At 42.1% G+C, this 24,169-nt stretch overlaps 3 protein-coding genes across 3 annotated transcripts; 1 reads left to right on the top strand and 2 right to left on the bottom strand.

Moving 5' to 3' along the window:
* Nucleotides 1-3,093: 3,093 nt before the first annotated feature.
* Nucleotides 3,094-7,655, bottom strand: LOC308366221 (cation channel sperm-associated protein 4-like; the record flags this gene model as incomplete). The annotated part of the gene is made up of 10 exons (XM_080839856.1): nt 3,094-3,216; nt 3,549-3,708; nt 4,208-4,413; nt 4,563-4,728; nt 4,937-5,073; nt 5,271-5,400; nt 5,514-5,608; nt 5,782-5,883; nt 6,162-6,311; nt 7,638-7,655. The coding sequence occupies 10 exons, from the start codon at nt 7,653-7,655 to the stop codon at nt 3,094-3,096; spliced, it is 1,287 nt and encodes a 428-aa protein (XP_080695982.1).
* A 2,012-nt stretch (nt 7,656-9,667) lies between these two features.
* On the top strand, nt 9,668-12,314 carry cideb (cell death inducing DFFA like effector b; the record flags this gene model as incomplete). Its single annotated transcript, XM_080839855.1, has 5 exons — nt 9,668-9,693; nt 10,936-11,050; nt 11,333-11,486; nt 11,776-11,989; nt 12,167-12,314. The coding sequence occupies 5 exons, from the start codon at nt 9,668-9,670 to the stop codon at nt 12,312-12,314; spliced, it is 657 nt and encodes a 218-aa protein (XP_080695981.1).
* A 6,044-nt stretch (nt 12,315-18,358) lies between these two features.
* homezb (homeobox and leucine zipper encoding b) lies at nt 18,359-21,355 on the bottom strand (the record flags this gene model as incomplete). The annotated part of the gene is made up of 3 exons (XM_080839854.1): nt 20,666-21,355; nt 20,392-20,531; nt 18,359-20,194 (listed from the first exon to the last, which is right to left on the bottom strand). Exons 1-3 carry the CDS (start codon nt 20,751-20,753, stop codon nt 18,359-18,361), a joined length of 2,064 nt encoding a protein of 687 aa, XP_080695980.1. The 5' UTR covers nt 20,754-21,355.
* Nucleotides 21,356-24,169: the final 2,814 nt, after the last annotated feature.

The raw sequence follows: 24,169 nt of genomic DNA, 5'->3' as shown, positions 1-24,169 counted from the left end.
TTAAGCTATGTAATAAATATGTTACGATAGTCCAACATCTCGTGGTGCTTCCTTATGACACTGAAAATCGGGGTGTGTGTGGGTGTGTGTGTGTGTGTGTGTGTGTGTGTGTGTGTGAGCACAAGGCACATCTGCACCTACCTCCAGAGCCAAGGTGGCCTAGGCTAATCTCATGCTGCAGCAGGTTTCTGAGAAGCTGAGGCGGGGTAGACGACTTAGCACACTCATCCAAGAAAGCAGGGGCATTCCCGAGCCACGACACGGTCTGCACACACAACAGAGAGCAACCTTTGAGACAGGCAGTTAACACAGGCGTATAGGGTGAGCCAACAAAAAGGCCCTTACACTACTAAATAAAACACACTACACATAGATTGTTACATAGAGTATATCAGTCAAAACTGGTCTTGTATGTGATTTTAATGTTTCCTTATTATGGGATAATGGCATTCCACAAAGGTGTGCTATGCTGTAAAGGGATACACTTCACCTAAAGATATTTTTTTGCCCAAGTAAATGATTCCCTGAAATGTAAGTGATGCTCCCTCTCCACTAATGATGAATGAAGCGTATAAACATATGCCGAGCATGCACCATACCTGTGCCAAATCAGGAATTGGTAAAAGTTGATCTAGTCTGGTTAAAAACTCCCACAGCAGTTTCTCGAGGGCCTTGTCATATTGTGGGCCATACTGTTCTGGAAAGTCTTCCTAAAGATGCAAGAAGGGAGTACAATAAATAAAATAAAAATGTGTTGGCACGTGATAGTGGGAAATAAAAGATTTGAATTATTTCTACAACAAAGACCGCTTGTATTCACACCTGGAAAAAGATGTCTCGCTCTTCAGGGTCATCAAGGATGGTCTGGACTAAGTTCTGGAAATTGCTTACGGTCATTTCAACTTTCAAATCCTTTCTCTAAAAGAAGGCACAAACTAAAATGTTATCATCATGAACTTAAATCCTTTGCTTTTAACTTATAGATGAACACAGATGAATGGACATAAAAAAAACACAGACTTTTCAGTTTCAGTCAGACAGACACCATTTCATCCTTGTACTACATGATAGACCTTCTAACTGCCACTTTCTTTGGTTAAATTAACAATCAAAGCTATTTTGTAATTGCAGTGCACACCAAAGGAAGATGCTGCAACCAAAGACAGTAACTCACCGGCCTGTTAGGCGAAGACTGGACAAGGGCTGGTATCCTATCTAGATGTGTGAGGATGGCTGTCGGGTCCGGGGCTTCAGGGCCCCGACACAACTCCAAAATCAACTGGAGACATCAAGAAAATATTTTAGTCTGACAACCTCTAGCAGCCTATCAAAGGGGTGCAATCGTACGATAACATGATATTCCTTCAGTGATTATAAAAACTCATATTCTTGGCACATGCCAAACACAGACACACTCAGGGACTTACCCGAGACCTCAGGCCAAGTGCGAGTTTAACATAGTGTCTGTAGTCCAGCAACCCAGGAACACTCTCAGAGATAGAGGTTATAAACTCCTCCAGCCTCCCATACTGGGTCACATCCCGCTGCAACATCGTCTTCCACATTGCTGCCGACATCGTACGCAAAGGTGGAGCCAGAAGACAAAGGGAGTGGATGGGTACAACTGAGCCTATGAAAAGAAGGGCACGTTCATCAGGCAGCTGTATAGGTGCACGCCCAAAGGATGCAATGAAACACCACTGTCCACGTTGCACTGCTCCACCCCGACGCTGTCAACTTCAACAAAGTATCTCTAACGCGAATGAAAATTCATGACTATGGGGTGGCTCACTCTCGCTTTTCTCATGCGTTAAACATTTTAAACTAATTATCAAACACAACCGTGTATAGAATGACACAACCGTGGTGATTCAATATTTTCCACCATTGGCGTCTCATTGATACCGCTTTATTGGTTCAGATGGGTCTGAATCGAGACTGTGGCTAACAAATGTCGCTAGCAAAGTTACCCTTGTATACACGTGACGTGTATTTCACGCTTTTCTACCCCACAGCAAATAATGCTAATTATTTTTTAAATTCAAATCTGCAAACAAAGAAAATTTAGATGACTTACCCTCTAGATCCATCATCGGTCACGGAATGTTTCTGTGTAGATACCCTAACACAAACACTAGTTACCAAGCTAATATGAGCCGAAAAATAGAATAACATTAGCATAATCGTTTACAGTTCTAGGTTCTGGAACTTGTCCATTTGTTTATCAACAACTTTTCCGATTCCAAGGGGAACCGAGAGCGTTACTAACTTATTTATTTGAGCGCTAAATGAAAACAAGCCCAAATTTACCGGGAAACATTAGTTCCGGTCAGTTGGACTTCCGGCTGATATTTTCAGTTTTTCCAAGATAAAAGTCTGTACTTCATTGCATTACCTTCGTGTCTCCATTTGTAGATGCACAACGTTAAGTCAAACTCTTCGTCATTTAACCTGATATACGCTCAGGTATGGCTTACAACCACATTCTTCTCGGCTTAATAGGCATGAGTTACTTTAAGTCTTCACTTTAAAATGTTCCGAAAATGACAATGGTATCGGTCTTCATAACTTCTTCATTTCTCTGAAGAGAATGACTCATTATTCAATTGTGATTGGCTGTTAATTCTGAGCCCCCAAACAAGAAACTATTCACTGTATCTCCCATTTTCCCCACTAGTAAACACGATAAATCATTGTGAGAAGGTAGTGTCAACTATTTCAGTTTTTGATCAAAATTGGCAGGGTGGGGGAGGATTTAACTGAAACCACTTCAACAATTACATTTTTTTTGTTGTGAAACAAAGACCAGGTCCTGACACAGTGTTTTTAAAGACCATCAGAGATTTATTGTGGCTCCTCAATATAGACATTACTCTGTAAAAATGAATAATGTCCGAAAACACTAACTTAAATAACTAACATCTTAAAGGAGTATAGTGTGTAGTCTTACATCATGTACCCTATCACAGATGTGTGTTGTTACATAAGTACATACGACATCACAAGTCTATAGTATATTTTTAGTGAGGAAGTAAATCTGGCATCAGAGTCTTATTTGTGCCTGGTTGTATCTTTTGGTGCTGGGTATTTTGTTTATGAGGAATGCGGGACTGCGCTGGTGTTGGTTGAGTCCATGGACATCCGCCGCATAGCTTCATGGCGCAGGCCCCTCTGGAACGCAGCCGGGGAGTCCGTGCCTGAGTCAATGACATGGGCCTGTGAACAGAGAACGCACAAAACCAGATAATCAGAGGACATCTGAACCGGAATCTGAATCTGTCAGCAAATCAGATCAAACCAGGCAAGACGATTAATATAAATGCTTCTATCCATTAAACTAAACATGTATTGAATACCATAGTGATTATAGAATAACATATAAAAACTAATACTTCAAAAACCCAAATTTGATTTCCTAATGTAATGGACAGCATCCTGTCTAGTATAACTGTTTTCTTCACCAAATAAAGACATACAAAATAACACAATACATACAAAAAATAAATCAATACTAAATAATAATGATATAATCTCTCTTAACCCGTTACCTTCTCCAGTGCGATAAGAGTGGACAGCATGTCTCCAGTGCGTCCTGTGGTAACCTCACTCGTTAGGAAGTCTTTCATGGTGGTTGCATTTTGGTCACGCATGATCACAGCATTTTCCTGTTCTCTGTTGAAGGGGAGATTGTGCACCTCCTCAACAATCCTACAGTCAATGGCCAGGGAGGAAGTTAATCATTCACATTGTTATGACCAGGCTGTGCAACCATGACCTTCCCACAAACATCACCCAAAATACAGGTCTCCATTTATTTGATTCCGGTCAACAATGAGTTGTGGATAAATATATATACTTTATTTATCTCTGCCCAGTTGCCCTACATTGATTGTTACAGGAAATTAAATTACAGGCAACTGGTGAGAGTAGAAATAAGTACAATTTGCACAACCAAGGGAAGACTTGAATTGGAAATTGCATGTGTCAAATGTTCTCTTTGTTTTTCAGTGTTTTCTTTCCCTCTTTTAGTCGTGTATTAGGAGAATGTGGATTCCTTAGAAACCAATCTAACTACTGTATTGCTTAAGATTCCTAAGGAGTGGTAAAACGTCAAAACGAAATGAAGAATTGGCTTGTCAATTTAACTCACATGAGACTACATTAATTTTCCCTGATGCAAAGATATTTAACATGCAGGACAACCTACTTCTCCAACTCCTGGCGTATTTTCTTGTACTCCTTCTTGTTCTTCTGCATAGCAGACAGGATAAGGGCCAGGTCCTCAAAGGTCTCCACCCTCAGGTTCTCCAGGCAACTTGCCTTCCACGGCTTCTGCCTCCTGGTCATGCTGGTTCTGGCCACAACTTCCTCACAGTGGATCATGCTAGTGTCTGTCATACTGAGATCATCAGGCTGTTAAGTGGTGGCATGGGTCAAAGAGAATAAGACAGAGTGTAAAACATAAAATCAGATACGGCTCAGAGTCATGTTAAATTTCCTGATTCAGATGTCAGATTTTACGCCCAACATATGGCTCTGAATTGTGTAGCAGAGAGACCCACCATCGCAAGGGCATTATCGCTGCCATTTTTTTCATCCATGTCTGCCATGGATATCTCTAAGTTGGTGGTCACCACCGCGCCGAAGAGGTTGCCAAAGATGAACGCGCCAAGAGTGAGGAAGATGAAGAAGTACAATGAAGCACCGTATAGCAGTGAGGCTCCACCCCTGGAAATACCACAGCAATAAAAGGTAAATACACATACAAATCAGAGGTCAAAATGGCTGCTATAATAGAACAGCTTTTCAGGAAGAACTTTGATATTATGGCATATTGTTGAATAACTACACATTTGCCAATTACAGCAATAAACACATTGTTAAATCCACTGAGGAAGTGTACACGACCCCCCACCTGATTAATATTGTCACTTACTCCTGGAACTCATTATAGATAGTCATCCATCCGTCCTGAGTGATGCAGATGAAGAGGGTATAGAGGGCTGCGGTGAGGTCGCCAAACGCAGATGGCACAGAGGCGCTGAACAAATTGACTCCAAACACAGCAAAGACCTGGACCGAGCAAAGACCAACACAACAACGGCCAGTCATACACACACACGCCAACGCACCATGAGCACAATACTGCATGCATGAACTCATGTGCTCTGCTAACAGGAGATGTGACCGTGTAAAGTAGAATGGATGTATGTATAGAGGGACAGAAGGATGGGTGAATGGGCATGGCTGAACGGATGGGTGATGTATACCATCATGATTATGACTAGAAGCAAGAAGATGTTTATCAAGTCGGGAAGGGACTGCAAGATGACATGCATCATCATGGCCACACCATGCATGGTGGTGAAGCTGCTGACACATCGGACTACACGCAGTACCCTGGAAGACAACACAATACACTTACAGTTAGAAAACAACTGACCCCATGATCTTCCTGCACAGAGAGGACAACAGGAACACCCTATGAAGAACCACTGTTAGATGATTATTACCTCATGACTTTGAAGATATTTGCTCCGCTTGAAAAGACCATAGGTCCCACTAACAGACATGCTGTCACTAGGCAATCCAGATGGTTCCAGCCATTCTGAAATGGCAAAAGTATGTTATTGAGACAATTTGTATAGGGACATTTAAAAAAACTGCGTAATTTCATCAGTCAAAGTAATGAGGCATTCTCAAGAGAGTTCGCCGCATTTGCACTGCATGCATCCAGTGTGTTAAGAGCTGCAGTGATTTGAACACAAACATGCACAGTACCCTCCAGAAAATTGCGAAGCCGTAGAACCACTTGACCAGGATCTCCCAGGTGAAAACAGTGAGGATGATGTGTTCACACACAGTGAATACAATTTCGTATTTCTGCAAAATAAACAGGAGCAAAAGGCATCATTTTAAAAATATATTTAAAATGTTTTACGACATATTGCCATGGCATATCAATGCACAGTGTCCTCTAAGCAGGTTATTCAAAGGAAAAAAAGACAAGAACACAACATAATATTAAAGGTGTAGTAGGGAAAGGGTATTGTCAAAATAAAAACACAATTTTTCTGGTTATACAATATGATTGAAAGGCCATTGCCTAACCCACAAAGGTTAGTGCCCAAGCTACTGTGCTGCAGATGTTTGACACTAACCTTGGTGATGGCTGGACTGGACGTCTGGATTGAGATGATGATGGCATTGCTGGTGATCACAAAGAGGATGAGGCCCCTAAACAGGAAGTGCTCGAGCAGGGTTCCCACGAGCACCTCAGAGACAAACCTCTCTGTTCCCGAGTCATCCCCCTGAGAGCATGGTAGGGGAGATAAAATAGTGACCTTCACACAACTTGGTCCTTCAAGAGATGTTAAGCTGCTGATTAGTATCAGGCCCACCAAATACAGCCAAAGACTGATGTATTGGCATTAGTCATTTGCAGGATTCTTGCTCCACAATAAAAAAAAAAACGGACTGAAGCAGCCTTGTTTGTTGTTTGTTTTTTCAGTTTTTTTTCTGTTACCAACTGTACCTAGAGGCAGTATGTATAATTATGTAACCATTTACACTTAAATCCAGCTGTTTCAACTGTTTCTTACCCCCTATGCCTGCCATCTAAACCCTTCTTAAGCATAAACCTTGGATGGATTTTAATTGGCCTAATATAGATTTGCTATTGGGTCAGAGGTAATGATAGAGATAATTTCCAAACACTGTTAATGACTTAAGAATATAATAATCAAGTGCCTTGTATTAATATATTACTTGTATGAATCATGTGCTTATGAAAGCAGGAGCATGGCTTTTCTCTCTGTGTGTGTAACTAGAATATTAGGTGCCACTAAGTCTGCATATGAACAAGAGCATGTTTAGACCAGAGAAGATAAGAAAGGAACTGTGCTTCTTCCGACCTTGTGCAAAACTGCCATCCTTGCAAGACAGGGAGCCTCGGACGTGAGAAATCCACCACATGGTCATCCCTGCTGAAAGCTAAACTTCTGACTATATAAACCTTGTGCAAAGAGTTTATCATTGCCTTCACTTTCAGCCTTGTGCTGGGAAGTGAGCCCATTTACAATTGTTGTTGTTGTCTGTCTAATAAATATACTTTCATGCAGCTCCGGAGTCCTGAGGTAACTAGGGTGAATGTTCACCTATCAGGTAGTCTCCTTTAACGTTTGTTAGATGAGGTGCAATATTTAGCTATTGTTAAATACCTGGTACAGTGAAAAAAAAGTAATGAATCTCATTGTGTACTGGCTAGCATAGCCTTACCTCAGACCACCGGATGATGTCTTGCATGCATTCATTGTCCCCAGCATCATCACTTCCTAAGACATTCCACTGTCTCCCGGAATTATCATGCTCATTCTAAAGAATGACAGGAGATTTGTAATGCATTGTTGATGTTTACATTAGGCTAAGCAAAATGATCACTACATCACGTCCTACTACAAGAATAGGAGACCAGGTACAGTTGTAACCCAGGGACAGTTGTAACACGCCTAATTTCTCAGCTCGTGTCAATCATAGTCCGCCAAAAGTTATTTGTGGGCAAATGTGTAACTTCTATAATTTTGCGCATGTTTTTGACCGCATAATTAATGCGTTTTGACACACAAAATACACTGTACTTTGGTCAAATTCGACATTGTGTAGACATACCTCTGCAAGCAATGAACGTCTCCTTGAATCCATCTTAATTCACTTTTAAATATCTAGCCTACGGGACACATCGGTTGTAGGCCTATCAAGCTACGAGCGAGAGAGGGGGGTTCATAACAAGTAACATTTCATGAGAAGGCTCTGCATACAGAGGAGTAAAACTATATACAATATATATATATATATATATATAACGACGAAACCAAGATATTAATGCTAACACATTTCTTACCCATAATCACATTGTTTGTAGGTAATTGGTCGTACAGCTTCCGGCAACCTGACTATTTAAAACAAAACAACTAAGCGTTTTTTCCTTTAGAACTTGTTGTTCTATGGTGTGATGTCACAAAGATGGCACGCGACTACCTTGTAGAGTTGATGTGTTGTCAACCCATGTTTACATAATATGTAGCTACAATCACAATTAACATGAATAAATAAAAAATTAAAAACAATAAGTTAAAGATGGTAACAATGTGGTATATAAACATATAACAGGTTCATTATCTTTGTTTCTGATCATTTGTGGTATTTTTTAAACTGTAATTGTCTAGACTCTTTTTTTGTATCAATTTAATGTAAAATGTAGGCATTTCAGTCTGTTTTAAACAACAAATAAACAAAAATAACCTAGGAGCTCTTGTTGAGCATGACTTGGAATTCCGAAGATTAAACCCACACTCACACAGAGATTAGACCCACACTCACACAGAGACTAGACCCACACATACACAGAGATTAGACCCACACATACACAGAGATTAGACCCATACTCACACAGAGACTAGACCCACACTCACACATAGACTAGACCCACACTCACACAGAGACTAGACCCATACTTACACAGAGACTAGACCCACACTCACACAGAGACTAGACCCATACTCACACAGAGACTAGACCCATACTTACACAGAGATTAGACCCAAACTCACACAGAGACTAGACCCAAACTCACACAGAGACTAGACCCACACTCACACATAGACTAGACCCACACTCACACAGAGACTAGACCCATACTTACACAGAGACTAGACCCACACATACACAGAGACTAGACCCACACATACACAGAGACTAGACCCACACATACACAGAGACTAGACCCACACATACACAGAGACTAGACCCACACATACACAGAGACTAGACCCATACTTACACAGAGACTAGACCCACACTCACACAGAGACTAGACCCACACATACACAGAGACTAGACCCACACTCACACAGAGACTAGACCCATACTTACACAGAGACTAGACCCACACATACACAGAGACTAGACCCACACATACACAGAGACTAGACCCACACATACACAGAGACTAGACCCACACATACACAGAGACTAGACCCATACTATAAACATATATATACTGTAGGTCTATAGTGACAACTATCACGTTCAGTCACATGTGGTGCTGGCCTTACCTAAGTAGCTAGCCTATAAGCCTAAAAGTTTACTTCTAAACATTTAAGTCTTCAAACTTATTTTGACGCATCATGATGTCAAAGCCTATCGGTGCGAAAACACCAGGCATTGGCCTACCTCAGCTTTATACTGGAAGACTTGGAGGATTGAGTCGTGTTTATATAATCAGCGACATTAACAGGTTTTTTTGTTTCTTTTTTTTTTTTTGGCTAACCTTAGGTAGCCTAATGTGGTTCATAGTGGGACAGGTCAGAAATGGGTTAATTTATCAATGGTAGCCTATGTCCAGTTATTTGGTAGATCACCTAGTACAAAGTATTTACATTCATCACCCATGAGACCTCCCCCACACACTCGCACTTATCATACTGACGGACTTCGACCTCTGACATCCGTCTCTGTGTTATCACATCAGCTCTTCCAAAGTACAATCAGTTTCGCAGTTAAGAATCTGATCAGCTTCAAGACGTATTCACTGTTCAAGAGAAGCACAGTCTGGAAAAAGCAACAGGAAGACAAAGGATAGCCAAGGGAAGCTCTGTCCAACAGAAATATGGAGACAACATCGTCACTATTAAAGTGAGTAGCTGACAGAACACACACAAAGTGTCTATAAATTGTGTCTGGAATTTTGTTCTGATACAACGTTTAGCAAATGTCTGGAATTTTTAGCAAATGTTTTTAGATGGCATGGCTTTAAATGTTCATTTTAATTTGTAATTCGTAAAAAGCTTAGCTCCTAAAACATACTACTATACTTTAAACAGGCCTACTAAATATTGTAGTCTACCTCATACCAAATCTCAAAATCAATTTAAATTTGTAATAGATTTTTTACTTTTCAAATTTCAAATGTAGCCTATTTACTCTTTCCTTCTCACTGTTTGGTAGTGTGTTGTCATGATGTTTTTGCTGGAATTAGATCAGATTAGATAAGATTCAACTTTATTGTCATTGCACAGAGTACAAGTACTGAGACAACGAGATGCAGTTCGGCATCTAACCAGAAGTGCAAATAAGCAGTAAAGTGCAGAGTATGTGAATATGTGGTTAATGTGGAGACATTCTAAATAACCATTGGCTATCAGCATCTAGCCTTGCACAACACCTTATACACCACACAACACATATCAGACACAGCAATAAGATGACAGATAACAACAATATCACCTACTGTTAACCTTGTCTATTTCGAAATTCCTAAACATTGCACTCTATATTTAATAAGTACACCACCCCAGTCTTGGAGTCTTGGATGGATTGGCTAGGAGTCATTCTGTGAATGTTTTTTATGAATGACTCTGTTGCTCAAACACTTACACAGACACTAGACCCACACTCACACAGAGACTAGACCCACACATCACAGACACTAGACCCACACTCACACAGAGACTAGACCCACACATCACAGACACTAGACCCACACTCACACAGAGACTAGACCCACACATCACAGACACTAGACCCACACTCACACAGAGACTAGACCCACACATCACAGACACTAGACCCACACTCACACAGAGACTAGACCCACACATCACAGACACTAGACCCACACTCACACAGAGACTAGACCCACACATCACAGACACTAGACCCACACTCACACAGAGACTAGACCCACACATCACAGACACTAGACCCACACTCACACAGAGACTAGACCCACACATCACAGACACTAGACCCACACTCACACAGAGACTAGACCCACACATCACAGACACTAGACCCACACTCACACAGAGACTCTCTCTCTCTCCTTCCATTCCTGTTTCAATGATTCAGTCTGACTTTGGATTCTACCTCCCTCAGGTCTGTTTCCCGTATGGTGTACTCCCCCCCACAGCGGCCATTCAAGGTGTGTTCCCATGACAGAGGAGTTAGGAAGGGCATCACCGCGGCAACTCTGCAGGAGCTGAGAGAGAAGGTGAGAAGTTATATTATTAGAAGCTGAAAGGATTGTTAATGTTAGTTGAATAGGTCAGATTTGTAAATACAGTACTTTCAAATAAGTAATATCAAACAATCAAACTTCTGGGGTGGCCAGTAAAAGATGCATTGCCTCTAGAGTCTAGACTACTCAGTCAGGTCACAGCTCTAATATCATTCATAGCTGCTGTCAGTGCATCTGACCTATTTGCTCCAAAATGTATCATCGTTATCAGAAATAGCCATGTTTCATGAGAGGCCCTTCCTGACTGTGTTGCAGGTGGCCGAGGTTCTGATGCTGTCCTCGCTGCTGTTTCTGGTGTGTGAGGATGATGGGACAGAAGTGGACTCAGAGGAGTTCCTAACAGCACTGCCCGACAACTCTGTGTTCATTGGACTAGAGCCTGGACAGACTTGGACACCCCATGCTGTATGTGTTTATCATATTCACAAAAACAGTGTGTTATGAGCTAAGCAATGGTATAAACACAGCAAAGATAGTTATATTCACTATGGTATGTTTGTTGTTCAAAAGGCCTCAGTGCATAGAGCAATTTAAGCTTCCTGTCCGTGTAATCATGAGTTCAAACCTGACAGTCGATTGGCACAAGCAGGGGATTTCCTCAATAATCACAGTCATAGTCATTATTTGTAATTATGGTTTTCTGGCTGTCATAATGCAGAATCATTTTCAAGAAAAATTCAAAGAGTACCTATTCAAAGGCATCATCCACTTTCAGACTGTCCAAAAGAGCAACGGTGTCAAACCATCGGATTGCAAACCCAGGAAGGGGCAGGACATTGCTCGCGTCGTCCTGGACTTCTACCGCATCAGCCCACAGGATTTGTTTGGCTCTCTCAGCGTCATGGCCACGTTCCAAGGCTTGTACTCAGTCGGGGCAGACTTCCAGTTGCTAGGGCCAAAGAAACTTCTGAGGTGAGTGTAAGGGGCTATGGGTGGGTGTAGGATTGGCCTCAACCATTTTAATAGATACAAAAGAGCAGCTGTATATGAGGTATACTACTGGTTGCAGTTCTCTACAACCATACTCATGACATACACACAATATGAAGACAGCCTTAACTATGTCTGAATAAATGTTCTTTTTCTCAGGGAAACCCTGCGGCTGGCGTCCATGCTCCTCCAGGGTGCAGGCCACATGCTCATCACCTGTGCCTCCATGATGAAGCGAATCATCGAGGGGGCGGACCTACTGCAAACTCAACGGGGCCCTGTCACCTACAGGGCGAAGTGGGAATGATGCCTTCAGAGCCTGAGCCTGACATGCCCCCGCCTCTGCCACATGGCACCAGTCCCTGCCGCTATGCCAGCATGAATCACACGCCATGCCAACTGCTGTGTATAGATATAAAGATACGATAGGCAGCATAACCCCCTTACTGGTGTTGTGGGTATTTAATTCAACCCGCTGAAAAGTACACCACTGTGTTATTTGTTTGTTATTTAAGAACTTGATTGTTCTCTCCTTTGTACGTTGCTTTGGATAAAGCGTCTGCTAAATTACTAAATGTAAATGTAAATGTTATTTTAAGCACTATGTTAGCACAAAATGCTGCCTACTGTATGCCCTAGTTTCATCAGGTTCTAAAGTAATGTAATGTACTTTGGTCAACGTGAGTTGTTTTTAAATGCGCTTTATAAATACATTTTAGTTTGACTTTGACTAATGTAGAAATTCTGATGCAATTGAATTTAGCACAATTATGAGAGTTGGTCATTAAACAAACTAACTTTCTAGATAACTAGAAGTTTGTTTTCTATAATATTAGAGAAAAATTATGACAGCATTCAAAGTTTCATTTGGATGGTAGGTCATGCTAGCATGAATGAAGTGCACGCAGAAGGGAAAAAAGATTGTTGTTAGGCCACAGGTTTGTCATAATCCTGGGAGTTGTATGTGTATTAGCTAGGACTGTAATAAAAGATCAATATATTGATCGGTGTGCTATTTTCTTGATGTTTGAGGCATCGATACATCAAAATTAGACACCTAGTATATGGGCCATTCTACCGAATTGGTGCAAAGTCATGTCGGAAATATTTTTAATTGTTTTATGTTTTATTCCCAAAACTTTGCCGTATGTATATTGTACCATATCTAAAGTACACATACCTAGTAAAAGAACAGTCCATTTTTATATTGTATTTTCAGAATGTGTTGGAATGTTTTTCCTCTTCCAAAAATTGTCACTACCGAAACCTCACATTTACTATAGTAAAAAAGTATTATTATTGACCTGTTCAGATTGTGTTTCCTTCCCTTCTCTGAAGAGTATTTTTTACAAATATTTATTGAAGGTTTTCAAAATGAAATCCATAAAAATGAAATTTTTACCAAATTTTCAAGTTCAATTTATTTGTTTCGGTAGTGACTGCACTGTTTCGGTAGTGACTGCACTGTTTCGGTAGTGACTGCACTGTTGGATGGATGTTCATTTCTCTCCCAAAATCTTCCAAAAAGTGCTCAGGCCCACCCTTTAGTCCACACAACACATTTCTTTAAAAAGTATGGGATTGAACTACTTACCATTTCATTTTGTCACTACCAAAATCATCTGGTCACTACCATACAGTATGTTTCGGTAGTGACTGTTTCGGTAGTGACAGGGATGCAGTGTCACCGCATGGTCAAAAATACAGGGTCGTGGCTAAAACACAGGCTCAGCCAATGGACTAAAACTCTTGTGTTTCGGTAGTGACATGCAAACTAGGGACATGATTTTTTGAGTATAGTTAATTGATTTAAAAATTAAACCCACAATAAATCTAAATATTCCTAATCTAATATAAGTTCTGTTTCAATTCAATCATAGAGATCTTTGAAATTAAATAATTGAAAAAAATCTAAAAAAATCGTTATTTAAAGGCATTGAAATTTAGATGTCAGGGTTAGGGACAGCTACTTCCCAATAGAAAGTACCCTATAAATGATGATTTTGTATATATTGAGCTTATCACTATCTAATTTAATGCATTGGGTTCATTTAGACCATAACATTTTCTTAGTAAATATCTATGCCTAAATACCTAATTGTTTTGTAAATAGTTTTTATTGTTGAGGGACTGCATATTACACGAATTCGGTAGAATGGCCCATATATGCTTACCAATTCACTCAGTTAGCCTTCTGTTTAATGTTGTCTGGAATAATAGCTCTCGGAGACCTTAAGGGGGGCGATATCAAATCTAGGCCTTCAATATGTAACCTGAGTTGTGTAGACAAGCATAGTCCCACACAGGATTTGAATTTGCAATCTCAGACATGGATGGCAGGCTTGCTAGTGGGTGCTAGCACATCTCTCGAGGTGTCGGAGTGGGGTTTACTAACTGCACAGCACTGAACCCACTGACTACCGCTACTGTAACTGTCACCCCCCTAAACTGCAAGATTTGTGTTTTTAACGCTTTGTTCATTGAAACATCCTTCCTGTATTAACGTCCACCTGCAGGATTTTGCGGGTGGGCGCAGCACAAACCATGAAAGAGTGGGGAGGGAGAAAAAATATTACTTGGGTTTGGGGGAGTAGGACCAAAAAAATCAGTCAGGTGCAGACTTCTTCCTGATAACTACTCCATTGCATTTCACAATCAGGTAGGATAATACCGCTCCACCTAGTGGCGCTTCCTTATATGACACTGAAAATTGGTAGTTTAGGGGTTAATTGTAGCAAAGACGCCTATTGATTTCTATCTGAAAAAAAAATGCTGATTTTTTCTGATGATCGATGAGTTTCTCATCCCAAGCCTAGAATGTACATACATGATGTTTAAAAAGAACCTCATCTGTTGAAGCTTCTAGATCATCTTAAACCGACAACTTATCACAGACAGATTTGCTCACACTTTTGCATTTGTAATTTAATAATATTAAAGTAGAACAATTATACAATACCATTATTAAACTAAATATAACCTTTAAGACACACTATAAATATGCTGTTCATTTTAAAGAGAAGACATGAACCAAATCAGCTGTGATATAAAAAGAATTACCTTGGCTTCTTATGTTTACAGTAATAGGGGAAAATTGCAATATAGCTGGCACCCTTCACAACTGAGAGAAACATTAACCAGAAAACAGAACCCCTCAGCATGTATACAGTAAGAGGCTTTCCCAATATCAAGTACTTCAGAACAATGCTACATTACAAAAAGAAAGCAAAATGATTAGACACAGATAAAATAATGTAATGCTGTAATTTCAACACCATACAAGAGGATTGCACACTCGGAAAAGAAAGTGTTTTAAGGGGCCTGGTTTTTAAAAAGGGCCTGCATACAATTAAGACACACACAAAATTAACCAAATAAAAAGAAGGGTCTTTCAGGGCTGTGGAGGTTCTCAGCTGAACATTTTCTATAAACCTGGGATGGGTTTTCAACCTAGCATGGGGGGTGGGGGTAGGATCTGCCCACCAGAAAATATCCCATGGTCATGAGAAACGTTACCATTCTTGAGAAATATTGTGTGCACACGTGATATCTGGCACGAATAGGAGACCACCCAGTGCGTTTCTGCTTGCGGTGTCACTGTGTGTATATGACAGTATAGGAGTTAGTTGTGCTGTGTCACTGTGTGTAAATTACAGTATAGGAGTTAGTTGTGCTATACTTGAACCCATATCTCCACCTCCACTGCCATTCTTTCTAGTAAGCTGAGTTTAATGGTCTTTTGCCAGGTCTGGAAGCTGAATCCCCTGAAGCTGAAGTTCTATACTGTCATTTCCACACACAAACATAGCTGGCTGGAACACACTGGCGTGGCCTCCTGTGTATGCCAGATATCACATGCACACGTAATACTTTCAGTAATAAGTAATCCGTTAAACCCCCCCCCCCCCCCCCCATGTCCTTTAGGGGCTCTAAAGGTTTCCACATAGAGAGGCTGTGGTAACCACTCTTGCCACTCCAACACCAAAAGTTGTCAACTCAAGTTAGAGGTGTGATGAGGAAGAGGTCTCAGATATAATAAACAGATATAATAGATGGTGGTCAGACGCCAATCTTTAACATTCAATGCAGCTCTAACTCTACATGGCTATTTTCTTTGAAACCAACCCCATATTGTCAAAGAGGAGCGTTATTAATGTTTTACTGGTCCTTCCTTTAAAGATTTTTCTGTGGAGAAACCCTGCAAAAAAAATCTTGCCCAAAGGGCTCAAGTTTGTTTTCTGAAAGTGAAATGCCTGAGACAGTGTAGCAACAATACAATCCTCTCTCAAAACATAGAGGACATCTTTTAACCAGTTCTGTGACAATAGTTTTGGATCCAAAGTATTGCTTTCACAAGATCTGGGCTGACTGAAATATTAGGAAGTTTTTTGAAAAGCAGCTTGCAGCAGAGGTCTTAAATGTAGCCTTTAGAGTGATATTGATGTAAACTGTGAAACCAAAATGAACTGGAAGGTAACAGAGCTCTGACAATACTGAGATGAGGCTATAGATGACCTGGGGAGGCATTCATTTCAGACACCAGACAACTCCCACCATGAACTAAAAGTCAAAAACAAATGCAAACAAAGCTACACATACAAGCTAGTCCTATAACCCCTAACTCCTCCATTTAGCCTTCTCTTCTTTCGAAACCTGCTTTGAACAGGTGTTTGGACTGGTTTAGAAATGTAAAATTCCATTAATGCCATTAATACATCAAATATCATTAATCATTCCCACTGACGTTCAGGCATTTCATCATGGTTGTCATATAAGTTAATACACATCTGGTTAAGAAAGACTAATGACAAAAGTAGCACATGCCACATTATAAAAAGGTCTAGATGTTTAGTTTAGGCTTAAATTATTTTGAAATGGCTACAAGGATGGTGTTCACGCGTAAAGACGCAAAGCCAGCAAAGAACTGGGGTGATCTAGGCCACTTCGACTGTACCTCAAACCAGAGTAAGTTAGCTACATGAAGCAACCCAGAGTAAGTTAGCTGCATGAAACAGCTTTGTGGCCCCATAGCTGGAGTTCAGGACGACAAAATAGTGGATGTTTAAGTCTTTTCTTGTAAACTAAATAGTTTAGGACTGATTGTGAGCCTGAATGCTTACTATGTTTCTAATTCAGTGATAAAAATCTGAGTGGTAGGATAGATCTTACATCGGACAAATGGTCTGGATTAAATATTCTTTGTGGCTACGTCCTACCGTACATTTAAGACTAAGGCGAATCGTTTGTTTAGAGGTACTTAACCATACTGACGTAAAGGATGAATACTTAAAGGTTCAGTCTGTGATTCTTATCCAAAACACTTACTGTCAACTTCAGCCTTTAAACAAATAAATGTGCTTGATCTATAGGCTATGTATAAACTGAAGCCTATAGAATAGCAGCGTTTCCACTATCGGGCCAAATAAAGGCGTGCCAGGGTCACTTGGGTTTCAACTTCCACTTCCGGGGCCTGGTTGTGCCTCCTCGGAACAGAAGGCCTTGGGGACAATGGCCCAGGATTTTTGGCCCACCGATTACCCTTGTGCTAAAGGCGGCCAACTTGAGCTTTAGGTCAAAGGTCAAAGCCCGGAATATCTGTGTCAGGTCAGAGACAGTCAGGCTTCTTATATAATGAAAAATGGATGGTAGTAGGTACTGGCTTACTGGCAAAATCAGGGCTCTACGAAATATTTGGCCAATGTAAATTGGGCAATAATGTGCAATGGTAGACCAATCAAGTAGGGGAGAAGAACCGGATGTAACAGTGTACTTTGTGATTGAAACAACACTTAACTTGTGGATCTTGCAATAGTGTAATGATTGTAACAGTGTCTATCATGATTGTAGCCTATCATTGAGGCCTGAGGCTATTGGCTCCGGCTGACCCATGGCCTAACAGTGAAACGGAGTGATAATGGCCCTGTTCGAAAACTCTTAAAAGTAAGATAGCTGTCTTACTACCTTGTTGTCTCGTCAAGACAGGTGTCTTGCATAAGATATTTTTATGGGTGAAGGTATCTAAAAAAAACGTTGTTTTCGAACGTCTTTTAAGATAGCGTGTATGGTAACGTGTGACGTTAGTACGCTGAAATAACGTTAGGCTATCTTACGTAGGCTCTGGCTGACCCATGTCCTAACAGTGGAAACGGAGTGATAGTGGCTCACACTGGCCTGATAGTGGAAACGGAGCTGTTAACCAGAAACCAGAACACCTTAGGACGGTTGTTGTGAAATGCATAATAAAATGTTTAAATTATGAAGTGATCCCACATGTAGAAATGATTTCTTGAAACGAACGAAAAAATAAAAATAAAAAATAAGTCCATTTTGCATTTTGGTCAGTGTGAGACTTCAGAGTCCACCTGCAGTAGCCCCGCCTTGCCCCTGCACGGCTCCATCCCACAGCTCGTACCACCTGTCCAAATCCGCTCCCACCATGCCATCCAGCGTCTGCAAGGAGCTGGTGGAGCTGTTGCTGGCGTCCATCCAGTTCCCAGGGTTGGGCTGGGGGCAGTCAATCCCAAGGGTGGGCCACTGCTTCTGCCTGCGCACCAGCCAAGCGCGTTGGGCGTCCAGCTCGAGGCGTGTGGCGATGTCGCGGCGCTCCTCGGGGCCGATCCAGCGCAGGCGCGAGTGCTTGAAGGAGTAGCGTGTGTCGCCGAACCAGTGGATGATCTGCGTGCGTGGCAGGCCGGTGAGCTGCTCCAGCCGGTTGTAGTCCTCGGCCGTGGGCCACTGGCAGCGCAGGAAGGTCTGACGCAGCATCTCCGTCTGCTCCAACGTCTTCTTGCGCAAACGCTGGTGGGGCACAGGCCCAGGCCCAGGCGCTACCGGGTAGCCAGGAAGGTACGATGGGGAGGGCGACGTGGAGGTGTAGGGGACGACAGAGGGTGCTGAGGAGTTGGATGAGGCCGAGGAGTGTCCGTTGAGGAGTGGAGCGGCTTCCCCCACGGCTATTTTGGCGTGATCATCTTTGGTCCGGCTAAAGATTCTCATGGCGTCTCTATGGTCCTCCTGCTTTATCACCACCTCGACCTCACCACCGGGGCCCGAGGCACCAGGCGGCTGACCGTCACTGAGGGTGGTCCTGGGGAGGATGTGCGGGGGAGCCAGTCTCCAGTCATGCACTAAGGGTGCGCTTTTGGGTGGTGTCCTTTGGTGGGCAGGGGCGTCTCCACCGCTCCTGCGCAGCTGATAGCGGCTGTCGGCGAACCACTTGCGGATTTCGTGGCGGCTGAGCCCAGTGACACACTGCAGCCTCTGAAGCTCGCCTTCTGACGGCCAGTTGCTGATCACGAAGCTCCGCCGGAGGACCATCAGCTGGGCACGCGATTTCTTTGAGCGTACGCGCCCTTGCTGGCCCGTCAGTAAAAAAGGAGGGTTGGACAGGTGACCGTCTGGCCCAGGCGGAGTGGACGGGAGCGGGGCGAAATGGTGGGACTCTCCCACAGTCCTTTGGAGGCCGATGGCACTCTGAGGCTGCTCCAGCTGGGTGAAGGGGGGTGTGGACCAGAGAGCCGCCGGCAAATAATCCCGCTTGCATTCGGCGATCATTCCATCGCTTGCTCCGAAGGCACGCATCATCTCCTCTTCCTCGCCGTCGTCATCGTCGTCATATTCATCCACCATCACCTCCTCCTCCACAGGCCTCGCCGACGCGACCACCCCCGAGGCCATTCCCAACTCCTTGCTTTCCCGCCGCTGAAGCGCGTGCAGCTTGTGGCGCGTCTCGCGGATGTCCTCCTCCGGCCAGCTGATGCCATAGCGCACACGCTGCATCATGAACCAGGTCTTAACGTCGTCCGCGGGGAGGCCGCACAGGCGGGCCAGGGCTCCGGTCTCCTGAGAGGTGGGGTAGGGGAAGTCATTAAAGGCCTCCACCAGGGCCCTCTGGCCATCGAGCTCATGCACGGGGTCAGACCGCTGCCACGCCAGCTTGAGCTTCTCCGTCACCTGAGGCAGGCACACCACGTGTGGCCGGTTCAGGCCACTGGTGGCAGTGACGGGGACGGCGGGGTACGATGGCAGCTGCTCAGCTTGGGTCTTCTCAGGTGGAAAAGGCGGAGGTTTTCTTTGGGATGAAATTGCGGCAGACCTGAGAGATGCCTCTTCTTTCTGCACTTTGGTGACTTCTTTAGGTGGGGTGCCCGCTGTGGAATTGCTGCTTCCGTCATGATCCTCAAAGCCCTGGCAACACAGAGGAGACATCGGTCTAATATTATACACATGACATGGGTTGGATGACATTAAACACACATAATATCTGAAACAATTGTCTGTTTGAGATCATTATATTGGTATATAAAAGCATTGCTTTAGCAGACAACTAAAATACTCACACACACGGGTATCATTAAAAACACACACTTGCACACAACCCTCACCTCCCCGGCTGCATCTCGATTAGTGTTGGGATTCCTGTCTCCAGAGATACACACAACTGACAACTGTCTCCTCCCCTCTTCTGCTTCTTGCCTTTGGTCATGCTCATCATTGCTTGCATACTTGCTCGGGTGAGGCTGAACTGTGGTGGGATGAGATGAACGCAGGTGAACACTGAGACTACCGACATCTCCTGCGGTGAAGCCACAGATGTGGCAACGGTGCACGTCCGACAGACCCCTCCAGTCTCCCCTCAAGCTTTCCGTATCAGCATACCTTCTCTTTTGCCCGTGGGTATCCATTTCCTTCGCAACCCCTGCTCTGTCCAGTCGCCCCAAGTCACTAGAACACTCTGTCTGCCCATTCAGCATCTTTAGAAGGCACGTAATTTTAACTGTTTGGTTATTGTTTTCTAATAATAGGGAATGAACTAACGTTAATTGCATATGCTAGCTACAATACAACATTCCTTGCGACAGCGTCATACTAGGCAGACTCAAAGGCTAGCTGGATACAGAAGGCAGACTTTAAGAGAGGAAAACATCCTGGGGTCTAGCCTGTACTTGTTGGAGCAAATCATTTTCAGAGTGCTCGTTGTTTTCGCTGGAAACTTGCCTTGCAACGTACACAAAAACAGAAGTCTGCTGGTAAGCCAGGTTTAGCACCTGGAAACTACGCTTAGCTAAACTGTCATGCTAGCTAACACAAACACATAACATTGACATTTCACAAAATAATCGCTCCTGTTTTGGTCTGCAGTCAAAATCGATGAGTGCCACGGACTTGAAACAAAGGTTGGCTGTTCAACGTTGCAGTACATCCATAGGCTATTATCCACTGGCTTGCTACCCAGAATTAGGTGGTTGTTTTTAGCGTCAGTATGCTTTCTCCCCGAACAGTCACTGTAGATCTTTCTTGAATGCATTCGTTTCTTATTCTTCCCTTGTTCAGTGAAGGTCTATCTCTGCCCTCGTCGGCAAAAAAATGAAGCGTTACCATACAAACATTAAGCATTGGGTTTAATTTGATCTGCAACCAATCCAGCTATGATACGAGTTTTGCGACTGTGTCGTAAATGCAAGCTGTGCGGACCGCCCATCAAGAACTGCCCCCGTAGCCGTGATATGATTTCATTCATTATCATTGTTTATTCAGGGAGAATTTACTGAGCACAGGGCTCTTTTGCAGTAAAGCCCTGACTGAGGCTACAGAATACAGAAGAACAATAAATAAACAAACCATAACAAAACTAAACAGACAAAATAAATAAACAAAACAAATAAAAAAACTCAGAAATTAAGTATAATATACAGTGGTGGCCAAAATTATTAGAACACTAGACATATTTAAGAGTTTTCAGTTGTTTTTGTTGAATTTGCCATTAAAATACCCTAAAAACTAATGAAATATCTACAAAGTCATCATTATGTTCTATAAACAATAGAAAAGAGCCATCATAATGAGATTTAGGCCAATTTCCGTACAAAAACAAGCTAGGCCTATTTCACTGTCAATGTCACACAATCGTGTTCCTGCACAGAGGAAGCCAAATTACTTGTCTAATCATTGTCGGGTGTTATTGTGGTTAAATTGATAGTGATGCAAGAGTCTAAGGACACAGCTCGGTGATTCTTTTGAATGTACAAGGCCTATCCTGCTCATTAAGGTAACATCAGGGTTTTGTCACTGAGGCCACACCACCAATTGGTATAGATTCAAAGCCTCTAGAAGCAGTCTTGAAGCACATGTTGATCTTTGAACATGGCTAAGGTGAAGAAGGAGCTAACGAGTGAGCAACGGGTTTGAATAAAGGCTCTTTTTGATGCTGGCTGGAGTAACCGCCGCATAACCAAGGACTTGAGATGCAGTCCAAGCACTTTTGAGTACATTTTAGACCGCCATGGCACCAGAACCGAAAGGGGAGAGGTTGAAAAAAAGAAACTCTCAGACATACAAGTGAAGCATCTCAAAATTCTCAGTCTCCAGGACCGAAGAAAGACTTTACGAGAACTGTGTGACGAGATCAACACCACAATGACTAATGGTGCAACAGTGTCTTAAAGAACTTTCAGTCGGAAACTGGGAGAAGACGGACTTTTTGGCAGAATAGCAGCAAAGAAACATTACTGAAAGAGAACAATTGACTGTAACGCCTGAAATTTGCAAAAGAAGACAAGAAAAGGACAAAGAATGATTGGTTTTAAGTGTTGTGTACTGATGAGTCCAGGTTTGAATATTTTGGCAACAAGCAAAGCGTGTATGTTCCACGAAGTGAGGGGGAGAGATATAAAAATGAATGTCTCTTGCCAACAGTTAAACAAGGAGGGGGTAGTATTATAGTGTGGGGTGCAATTTAAGCCTCAGGAACAGGTGACTTTGGCTAAATGAATGGCATCATGGATACAAAAGTATACCACAACATTATGGTGGGGCACGGAGTTCCTTCTTTGAGTCGTCTTATTGGGCCTGGATTTATTTTCCAAGAGGACAATAACCCTAAACATTATTTTAACTATTGCCGGAATTACCAGCGACAAGGAATCTGCTGGAACATTGAAAATGATGGACCGGCCCTCCCAGTCCGGACTTCAAACCCATCAAGCAAATTAAGGGCAAGTTGGAAAATAAACTGGACAGATCTATTGTACATTCAAAGGAAAGCCTTTGTCTCGACTTGCAGATGGTATAGGATAACATTAGTGTTGAAGTTCTCAAGAAATACATTGACTCTATGCCAGAGAGATGTGCTGCTGTAATTACTGCAAAAGGTGGACATACCTAATATTAAAGTTAAAAGTGGATAAAAACAGTAGGAGACACTTCATATGATATGTGTTTTGCTCAGAACAACCATCTGCATGTTTCATGAACATTCTGAAATTAAATCATGTTTTGGAGGCAATAAAAGGTAATTACTCTCAGATCTGTCAGGTGTTCTAATAATTTTGGCCACCACTGTATATATAACATAAAGTAAGAAAAAAAAATCAGAGAATCATTTAAAACAACAGCATTGAGGCACATCCTTAGCATCTAAAAGGTTATATTTGTCATCTAACATGTTGCCTGTCAGTTTCTGCATAGCCCATGTACATTTAAATTCTCTGTTCCAGTAAAACATACTGTTAAATAGGCTACCTTTGAATTTACATAACTAAGAATATAACAGATAGACAGCAATTAAAGTATACAGCGAAAATGGCCAGAACGAAAAGCATTTTTAACTCTTGGTTGCAAAGAAACTTGTCTATGATTGGTAGAACTCTTTTGTCCAAGGCAGATGGTCTCTCTCACTTTGTATATCCCTCCCTCTCTTTATTTATTAATAATACATCTTTAGAAAGATTAATATTTTTTTTTTCTGGACATTATGTGGAAAAATAAACCTCACAACCTTAAGAAGGAGGTAGATTTCTTGGACTTCACAACACGGTTGATTAATTTAGAGTTGGTTTTTTAAATCCCCAATCATATATTTAACCAGATTGGTGGTCTTTCTTTTGTTTTAAAATGTAACCATGCCCCTACCAAATTATCTTTCATGTTGATGTTGTCAAAATGACAATGTCTTCTTGCATGGAAACTGTGTTTCATTTACAACGTCTCATCTCATAAAACACTTATTTGGAACAATGCAGATATTACAGTTAAACATAAATCCCTGTTTTTCTCTATATGGTCTGAGGATGGCATTTATAATATTATTTCTTTGTGTGATAGATCTGGCATTATATTACTGACATATGAACAATTTCTGTCACGTCATGGCCTCCCAGTCCT

This window comes from Sprattus sprattus (genome assembly GCF_963457725.1).
Source record: "Sprattus sprattus genome assembly, chromosome: 5".
In the NCBI taxonomy this organism is placed as follows: domain Eukaryota; kingdom Metazoa; phylum Chordata; class Actinopteri; order Clupeiformes; family Clupeidae; genus Sprattus; species Sprattus sprattus.
This window is presented reverse-complemented; position numbering and strand designations above follow the sequence as displayed.